The sequence below is a fragment of the Cucurbita maxima genome, unplaced genomic scaffold (genome assembly GCF_002738345.1).
Source record: "Cucurbita maxima cultivar Rimu unplaced genomic scaffold, Cmax_1.0 Cma_Scf00016, whole genome shotgun sequence".
In the NCBI taxonomy this organism is placed as follows: Eukaryota; Viridiplantae; Streptophyta; class Magnoliopsida; order Cucurbitales; family Cucurbitaceae; genus Cucurbita; species Cucurbita maxima.
Window position 1 is genome coordinate 3,821,152 of NW_019272032.1, and position 10,307 is coordinate 3,831,458.

The 10,307-nt window shown below is 33.2% G+C and overlaps 2 protein-coding genes across 2 annotated transcripts; both read right to left on the minus strand.

Moving 5' to 3' along the window:
* Positions 1-421: 421 nt before the first annotated feature.
* LOC111491063 lies at positions 422-1,835 on the minus strand. The gene is made up of 2 exons (XM_023139800.1): positions 1,395-1,835; positions 422-950 (listed from the first exon to the last, which is right to left on the minus strand). Exons 1-2 carry the CDS (start codon positions 1,700-1,702, stop codon positions 761-763), a joined length of 498 nt encoding a protein of 165 aa, XP_022995568.1. The 5' UTR covers positions 1,703-1,835; the 3' UTR covers positions 422-760.
* A 4,734-nt stretch (positions 1,836-6,569) lies between these two features.
* On the minus strand, positions 6,570-8,723 carry LOC111491058 (BOI-related E3 ubiquitin-protein ligase 1). Its single transcript, XM_023139791.1, has 4 exons — positions 8,123-8,723; positions 7,928-8,019; positions 7,422-7,804; positions 6,570-7,335 (listed from the first exon to the last, which is right to left on the minus strand). Exons 1-4 carry the CDS (start codon positions 8,167-8,169, stop codon positions 6,826-6,828), a joined length of 1,032 nt encoding a protein of 343 aa, XP_022995559.1. The 5' UTR covers positions 8,170-8,723; the 3' UTR covers positions 6,570-6,825.
* Positions 8,724-10,307: the final 1,584 nt, after the last annotated feature.

Sequence of the window (10,307 nt, forward strand, 5' to 3'; positions counted from 1 at the left end):
AACTTTGTTTCAAACAAATAATTGAATCAATGAAAAGCTCATTGAAATAAAATAAAATAAAATAAATATTTTTTATGTGTGTGGAAGTATAAATTTGGAATTAATAATTGAACCAACAAATTTCTTTTAAATATAATAATGAACGTATTTTTATTCTTCAAAGATATTTCGTTGCTCAGAATTAGAATATCTCGTAATTTGCATCATAGCATTAGTTGTAACTTGCAAGGCATCTAAAAGAAAATGAAAAGAAAAAAGGAACAGAGAAAATGAGTCATCCCTTCGAGTCTTCACCATTATTAATATTCCGAAAAAGAAAAGGAGAAGAATCTTGAATTCAGCAATATTCCAACTTATATTAAAAATATATCTTATTTATGCTGAATAAAAACAAAGTAAATAAAAGAGGAATCCATCGTAATTCTAGTAAAAAGCTAAATTTCTCATTTCATTAGTATTTCTTCACCATCCATTAAAGCTTATAATATAATATACATAAACAAAGCCCCAAAAAGATGCACAGAAGAAAAAAAGGAAAAGATGAGCAAATCCCAGTAGAAAAATGAACACAAGACTTCCTCACTGATCACCACAACCATCCATAAACATAATTCATTCACAGTTGCATAATTTTTTTACGAGAATCTAAACAAAAACGAACTCTCTGCTCTTCCAGGTTTTCTTCTTCTTCTTTACTCTTCAATTTTTCACCTCTTTTTCCGGGAATGATTAATACGTATGGGTATGATTATCTATCGATCTACGCCGCCACCACCGTGCCGACAAGGAAACAGCAGTCGTGGTTGGTGATAGACTTGTCCGTAGAAGTGGATTGATCTAAATTTCTCATGGCTTTTATGGACGATGATAGATTCATCTTATGCTCTTTCGCTTCGTCCATGTCGATTTGCTTCTGTCGACACTCTTCGCTGCAAAATGGAGTGTCTCCTCTGCAGTAGATAATCGTAACAATATCGTCAGGATCAGAATCATGGCCGAGGATAATATTTGTCATCTGTTCGTAATTGAACGTTCATATTTAAGATCTGATTCGAAAAATTTTCAGAAGAAGGCGTTTTCTGATCTTGATATTTTGTTCATCAAATACCGGAAGGAATTAAAAGATCGATCCTATTTCCACAAGGATTCATCGATATAATTAGTAAAATGCTCATCTGTAAAAACTGAATTTCTCTCTTGATCAGAGAATTAAATGTTTTTCTCGGATTCATGTTTGCTACGGAAAATTAAAACACAAAATGTCGAACACACAACAAATCTAAACCAATAACCAGATGCAAAATCCACAGTTCAGAATCCGAAAACAACTCTAATATCACTCTCATCTTCATCCTTACAGAAATCATAAGAATAAAAGGAAAAGAAAAACTAACCTGTACATGAAAATGTCTTTGTCATCATTAAGCGCCTTCTTGCAGAGAAAACAAGCTTCCAAGAAACGGTAAGAATGATCTTCAAATCTCCCGCGGCAAAACCTCGGAGAAATGCTCGAGCAGGAAATCGAGATGTTTCTGGAACCACCGCAAGGGTGAGCGCCACCATGGCAAATCCTCGGCCGGAGGAAGAAAAGATGAGGATATTGGCTGTACTGGTTTCCAGAAAATCCAGCTTCCACATCCACAAAAGAATCTGATCCATCGTCCTCAACAAAGAAATACGGCATTCTCACAGAAGCATCCATTGTTCCTCCTTCCCGACTGTAGAGAGAGAAAGAGAACGTAAAGAGATGAGAGAGAGAGAGAGAGGAAAAAAAAAAAAAAGAGAGGAGACTCTGGAGGTTTCAGAGGAGTGGGGTGGGGTTTTATAAAGGAGACGGTAGAGTGAAAAAGAATCCACACCTAAACTAAACATGTGTAATGAGATAGTGGCGTTTGTGTAATTTAGAGGAAAATCAAGGGTTAAACCTTAATGATGCTATATTTTTGTAGCTACCATGCAACATGTTGACACCAAATTTAACTAGCTTTTTTATTTAATATTGATGACTTAAATCCGAAACTACATATCCAAATTTACTCTACCACTTCTGAACTTTTGAAGTAACCCTGGCCCTACCCAATTCTATGAGCCTATCCATCATCATCCATCCCCCTCAATTCAAATATATATGAAAATAAAAATAAGGCGGAAAAATATTTGAATCTAATTGACATAAAGAATTTCTAGGAAATAAATGAAATTTATTGGGAACACGAACATTGAAATGGACATGCCCCCATGAATATCTATAGTCGTGACCTAGTAGGAAAAAGGAAGTCCTAGATAAAAAAAAAAATATATATATAATAATAATAAATAAATAAAAAAAACTTAATCTTCTTAAAGAAACTGAATTCTCAGATATTATATATATTCTCAGATGATATACGAACATTTATATTATATATATTTAAATTCTCAGATTCTTCCAGTCGTTTTCCTACCTACCTCACGGCCCGGCCCACTTAGCCAGTTGTGGAAGATGGGCCCACCAAAACGGCCCTTTTGGAGATTATTATATAACATATTTTTTTAAATCTATATTTTATTTTAATTTAATTACGAGGGAGCTGTTTTTCAAGGTTGTTGTCCCCTCTGCCCATCAATAACGAGGCAGAAATGTCTAGTAGTTTCCTTTACACGTGTAGAAATTAGGGCCAACTTTATGGGGGCGTAGATGAAGACAATATTGCCACGTGTCCCCAGCTAATACAGAGTCAAACCTAGCCCTCTCACTCGTTTAACAATGCCAAATCTCAATACGTCGTCGTTTTCTGTTTTCAATTTCCATCCAATTATTTGTTAAAATTTTCCAAAACATACTTTACTTAAAAAAATTTATGATTAAACCAGCTAAAAAAAATGTTCATCTTTAAATTTTTTAAACCATTTTTTATTATTTTATTCTTTAGATTTAAATGTGATCTTAGTTTATTTATATATTATTCATCTACTTAAATATCAAATTTAGTTACGTAAAATTATTTAATAAAATTTGAAAACAGTCAAATAAAATAAATTTAGTGGTTATTATTTGAATAATGGTTAATTTTATTTTTGTTATTTTTCAATTAATTATTGCATCTTAGTTAATAAATTATTGAACAGTGCAATTAAAACCATAACACTACTTATCCCACCTTAAAGACATAAGGTGTTTATTTGTTTTTAATTAAATTATTTACAATTAATTATTTATGAAATGATGTATATTTTATTATTTTACAAATTTGATATAAATTATAATATATATATATTATATATTTTTTAATTGAATTAATAATAAAGGGGGTGAATAAAGCGATTCTGACACTTTTTTCCACCTCAGGTGCAGAGAATTTGTCTAAGAGACACGTGGCAACGCCACGTTTGTTTCCTAGTGAACCAACATGTCCCCTAAATTAAAGGCCACCCTTCCCGTAATTATTTAATATTTTATAAAAGAAAAAAATATTACAATATGGTGAACTGCTTGTCCTCAAGCAAGGCAGGCGCCAACGGCAAAGTGCCCTAAAAAGAATAATTACAAGTAATTTAAAAAGAAAAAAAAAAAGGAAAAAGAACAAATTCTCTCGAATAATTAAATATTTTATTCGACGCCACGACTGTCAAAATATAAGTGCCACGTGTTTGTACTTTTGAGACACGTGTGCGGGTGTCAATTGGCTCGCTGCACCAGAAAAGTAAAAGCTCGGGAACTAAAGTTACGAATCCGACTATGGTTTTTTTGGTTATAATATTATTTTGATATTTCTGTACTTTTTAAATAAAATAAAAATTCGTTCCTTTTAGTAAATCTTAAGTTAAATTTTCTACAGATTATTTTTAATTAATTTTAAAAAATAACTAATATTATTTTTTTATATAAACTTTAGAAACATATTCCCATTAAAAAAAATCGATATTACTTATCAATTAAAAAGAGAAATTTAAGAATTTAAATGTGATATAATAGAAATATTGGAGGCTTTTAAAATATTGATGGAAATATCGTTTTCAAAACAAAATATTTAAAAGAATTTAAATTAATAAATAACTATAAAACCCTTTACTTCCATGTCATTTCATATTTATATTTTTATCGACATTTAAAAATATAAAAAATTAAAATAGTATTTTTTTTATTTTTTTTTTCCTACTTTCCATTTTAACTACGGATCTTGTTGACCCTTCTTGGAGAAGGGCCGTTGATGGATGGTAAAGTTGGAATTACCGTCATGGGCGGTGATCTTTTTTTCCTTCTTTTTTTTTACCTTAAAGAAGGGTAAATTATTTGGTAAATTTGTCAAAAGTGCTTGGTCATTGATGTGACTGTCCACAGTTATTATTTTAAATGAAAACAAATAATTAAAAAAAAAGGTAAATTTAGAAAAAGTCGTTGATGCTGCCTAAGAAAGCCCATAAATTTCACTACCTATACTTAATTTAACCTAATAGCCTAAGAATATATATATATCTATATAGAAAAAAAAAATAATAACAAAATGAATATTAGCCTGGCATGAGTTTGATATTAACGTCAAACTAAAACACCTTCCTTTAGTTATCGTCTTAAATTCTAATGATTTGATAGATAACATCTTTGATCGGCTGCCACTGTGTGATTAATAACTGAGCAAAGTCGAGTAGAGTTACACCGACATTTTCGAGATCTCTCGATCTTAATTTCTTAATTTGAGCATTATGTCTATCACTTTATAAGCTAAATTGACGCACTTAACTTCTAACTTGTGGGGTGGTAGGTCCCTTGAGAGTAAGTAAAAGTTAGAAGCTAAATTGACGTGCTTGACTAATATGTGTGGATTTTGACATGACAAGTTTAACTTTGCTCGTGAGTGATGACAATTGATAAACTTTGAATAATAAGTCCATTAGTTCAACCTAACTTCGTAACTTAAAAATTATTTTAATCGAGTACTATTTTATTTGAATCATAACCACTGTAAACACAAGTATTTATTTAGTATTAAAAGAATGGTAACCACTCCACTAAAATAAGAATAAAATAAATGTTGAACATAATGGGATGGGTTTTTGGAATAATTAATTAACACTAATCTTCATTTAATTTGAATAATAATGTGGAGAATCCAACTCCATTATGTATTGATTCGATTCCATGTGGCAAAAACATGAGACACCAAGTCTATTTAGCCACTACTACAATAGTTCTTAAAAAAACCCTTTTATTAATTTTTTATTCGCGTAAATATATTAGCTTAATGATACACACAAATAGTAACATAATCAGTAACTAGATGATATGTTAAAAAAGACGTTAGAATCCTTAAATGAGCTGGATTGAGATATATCTCATTAGTTAGATAGATGAATAAAGCATTTTTTATAAGGTGGTTTTAAAAAATTGTGGACTTGAATTGATACAAATGGTATCACACCTAAATATCAAACGGTGCGTCGACGGGACGATGGCCCCCAAAAAGAGTGGATTATAATGGTTTATAATTACAACATGTAATGTGTCAATATTAGATATTAATATAATTTTTTTTAAAATATTTTTTTATGGTGTTTCCCATTCATCTAGATCTCAATAATTCATTCATTTATTAACGGAATCTACATTAAAACTCAATTATAAAGCTAAACCCAAGTAGTAGCCCTAAGGTTTGTCATTATTTCAATTTAATAAGATTTAATTCGATGTTTCCGAGGTGGCACCGTGTAAGCTAATGACTCCATCCCACATTGATGTTATTATATTATATGGTTGCATCATATAAAAATTGGAGCAATCTTATTATATTATATAGTTCCACCATATCAAAAGTTGAAATGATGTTATGCTAACTCTTTATAACATTTATAATGTCCATCTTCATTATAGTATATTTAATTTGATCATTAAAGTTCGATATTAAATTAATACATTTTTATAAGATTAAAAATCAAAACGAGCTTGTGTATAAGATCTAAACTGTACAACCTTACTCTATGTTTAATTTGGAGATACTAACAATAAATCTACTTTTAAACCTTTAAAAAATAAAGTATTTTTTAAATTAAAAAAAAAAAAAAAAAAAAAAAAAAAAACCCGTAAGGACAATTTTTTATAATAAAGTAAGATTAGGACTTAAAAGGCATGGGCCTATTTTGTTCAAGGCCCATGATGTAACCGGCCCTATACAAGCCCAATCTTTTGTAAGCAAATCCTATATAATTATTGTAAACTATCGTATTTACCTCCTTAATTTGAAAAATAGATTGAACTCCAAATAAATTTATACAAAATTTTAAAAAAAAAAACATTAGATATGATTAATCGAAATAACTAACAGAAAAATGAATTAATATTGATAATGTTGCAATTTAAAAATGAAATGCTGACGTATAAATCTAAAAGTTATTTATAATTAATTAGTCACAAATTAAGATGTTTTAATATAATATAAATTAGAAGATATAAATAAACCTTTAACCTAAGATATATAATATGAAATTATTCATTGACGTTGAAGAAGTTTTTTGAATAAATAATTTAGGAGATGAATGAATGAAATTCCATAAAAATTAAAATTTAAAAAAAAAAAAGAAAAAAAAGAAAGGAAAATCCGCAATGTGGCCAATTTACATTACCTCCACGGGCATTCCAAAAAAGAAAAAAGCAAAAAGAAGGAAAAAAAAAAGTTTCGGATGGTCTATCAGAATATTTCGAAAAATAATAATGAAAAAAGGTAATGTAATTCTTTTATTACTTAAATACTTTTTTTAAAATTTTAAGGAAAAAAGAAGGAAAAAAACCGCCAATTGAACTGTCTGGGCCGGTTTATGGGCGTAACCCGCATTGGGCCGTGGGATTGGGCCCTACGAGAGATAGACCTCTACGCTGGAGCTTCGCTGAATGTGGCACAACGGGCAAGTCTGAGCCACTCGATCACAGTCTGTACAGAGGCAGAGATGACGGCACGGCAAAAGCACCACCGACGCCAAGCGCTTTCTACACTCTCTGCAACTCGGTCCCAAAATAGCGACTCGGTCCGGGTCAATGTGAGCCGACTCGGCATCATCGGCGGTGCCGCCATCTCCTCCGTCGCCTCCGCCTCCACCTCCGCCGCCGATGGACATCGCTCGTTGCAGTTGTGCCTGCAAAGATACGGCGGTGGCTTCTTGTGCCCTAGCTTTGGCTTGCCAGACTTGCGCCTCGATGCTAAGCTGGGCGGCTCGTGCTTCTAACTCGGCGTTTCGACGAGTTGCCTTTTCCACCTCCGCCTCCCTCTCTCTTAATCTTCTGAATACCGATTTCTCCACCGCATCCAGAAGCGCACGGTAGTGTCTCTGTCTTTTCTCTGCTAATGTGCGCCGCAGTTGCTCTTCCTGTTTTTGAAATGGAAAACGAAACTGATTCAGAAAAAGTTCTCTCGAGATGAAATTTGTTTCTGCGTTATGGAGTGAGTTGAGACCTGTGCTTGAAGGAATTGATCTATTTCGTCTTGTTGCCGTTTGAAATTAGAGGCGAAATCGTCTGATAATAGCGAGAAGAAAGCCGATGATGATTGAGGGACGAGATTGTGATTATGTTGATGTTGCTGTTGTTGATGATGTTGCTGTTGTTGATGATGTTGCTGTTGTTGATGATGTTGCTGTTGCGGCGGTTGATTCAGTTGATGGTCGCCGGAGGACAGGCGGAGGCCAGTGGAGACGACATTGTTTTGGTGGTTGTGGAGTTTGGCGAGGTCAACAAGGAGAGGAGGACGAGGTTGCTGTACCGCAGCGAAATTGATCGGAGCCGCGATGGACGTAATGGCAGTTGAAATTTCTCTTCCTCTTTTGCGAGAATTGTTTCCTGCTTTCATCAGAAACCGGATTGATTGATTTATTGAAAGGTACGAACTCAAATTGATTGAAATACTTCTGGCGTTCTAACAGAAGAATAATTTCAGCCTAAAACAATGTGCAAAAATCTCACCGCCTGTACTGTTGTTAAACACCATATGAGTCTGGTCAAGAAAACCTCCTGGTTGTGGCTGTAATGGATAATCATGCCCTTCTTGACCGTTTCTGCAATTAGCAAACCAAAATCCAAAACCCAAGCATGAGGGATTTGAAAAACCTCAAATCAAGAATTGGCATAGAAGAGAAAAACAGAATCATCCGTATATACCTGTTTAAGAGCAAAACATTAGAAGGATATTGAGCCTGAACAGCCATAGGGGAGAAACAAAGAAGGAATCGATGGATAGAAGAAAGGTTTGGAGAAGATGAAGAAGAAGAAAAAGTAAGGGAAGTTAAAAAAAGAAGGCGGTGGTGGTGGGTGTGTTTATGGAGCAACGTGAAGAAGATTGGGAATGAAGGATGGCAATAATAAAAGGAAGCATAAGGGAAGCATGAAAGACAAGGAAGATGCTGTTCTTCCCACCCTCTCAAGTCTTAGGAGTAGACGGAGTGTTGAATAGGAGAGAGGGAGAGAGAGAGAGAGAATGGAGTTCGTAGGGAAATGAATTTATGTCTGGTAAGAGGGCACCACCACTTTCACCTTCACCACCACCATTTTTCCCCTTCTCCTCACCATCTTTCCCTTTTCCTTTTCTTCCTTTCTTTGTTTTATAATGCTTTTCTTTCCAATCTCTTATCTATGTCTAAACTTTCTCCATTGTTTGGGTAATTCAAAATCTCTCTGCCTCTCTCCTCTGTTATAAAAAAGAAAGTAAATGAAGGGAGAGAGAGAGAGAGATGCGATTGAAACGAATGAGTCCAAGAGGGAGAGAGAGGGCGCCCTGTTGTTGGCCTTATTATTCTGCTCCTCCTCCTTTTTTTTGCTTCCCTCTCCTTCTCTTCCTCTCTTCTCGTGGGGTTGGAATCGGTGCTGGCTTTTCTCCAGGATCACTCTCTTTCATCTTTGAAAAAATCCCTTCTTTTTTTTTTCCCCAACTGATTTTCATCTTTATTTTTCTCCCTATTTTTCCTCCCTAAAATCCATGGATTATCAACAAGTAATTCCAAAAATAAAGTGGTTGATGGGCGTGCAGCTCTGCTTCTGTACCCATCTCCACGTCTTGTGATGGAGTTGTTCGCAAATGGCCCATACCTTCTCTCTCTCTCTCCCCCCTCTCCCTCTCCCTCTCGTGGGACAATGCCTTCGCTACCTGTGCCAACCATCAACTCTAATTTTTCTTCCTTTTTTTTTTTTTTTACTTCAGAAATTACCATTTATTCTTAATATATTATATGAATTAAATTAACAGTTTAATCTTTCCGTATTTACTGTTATGAAATTGTGAAGACCGTAAAATAAACGCACTATTTATGGGATTTTATAGTTAAATTTATTTTCCTTTCGAAGCTAAACTAAAACAGATAGCTGTGTTCGATTAGGATTTCTTGTCTATGATTGTGACATCCTACAAATAAATTTAATCAAAGCTTTATTTCATGATAACTGAAATAAAATAAATTCCAACAAACTATCTTCAGCCTCATCCTCTAAAACAAGAAACAAAATGCAACAAAATTTGAATTTTCTCACTTCACCTTCAATTTAGCATCTACAATTTCTTCTCTTCTAAGCATTACCTAATTATATTATCAAATATTTATTGGGTATAGTTTTAAATACCTTTTTCTAAATAATTATCAAGAGGGACTAAAAAATAAATAACAAAGAAAAGAAGGACGAAAAAGAAAAAGAAAAGAGTAGTGAAAAAACAAGTGCTTAGAAATGGGCATCAAGCATTTTTGTCTTTGGTTAGACCCCACAAAAATGGCTGTTTCTTGGTCTCATTAAATTTGCTTTAAGACAGCCTTTCCTTTTCACTCTATTCTCTATGAGTTGTAATAATGCCTTTGCTTCATATTTTGTATTGTCTTTCTTAAATGGTTGAACATAGAATGAGAGAGCCTTCTTTGTTTGCTTCTCCCTTTACTTTCCCTTCCTTACCCATAAATTACAACACTTTCTCCCTCTATATCTATATGTATATATATATATATTCTTCTTCCATCATACACTAAATCAATCCTATATTATTCTCTCTTCTTACTATTCCCTTAAAGCCAAATATTCCGTCCATATCCCCTCCCGAAACTTCTTCTCGACCGTTTATATTCTATTCCGTTTTGATTTCTGTCTCTACTTTATGCTTTCTATTTTTAAATTTTCTTCTCATTTTCTTTTTTAAACACCGTTTTCTAACCATACCCAATTCATACATGAACTTAATTTATCGTTCAGTTAAACATTATGACCCCTTTCATTAGATTAAATTAAAAATCTGATCTCTATGATTTGGTGAATTCATATAAATTATAGGGGCTAAATTTTAATTAAGGAATAATAACGGGAATAGAAA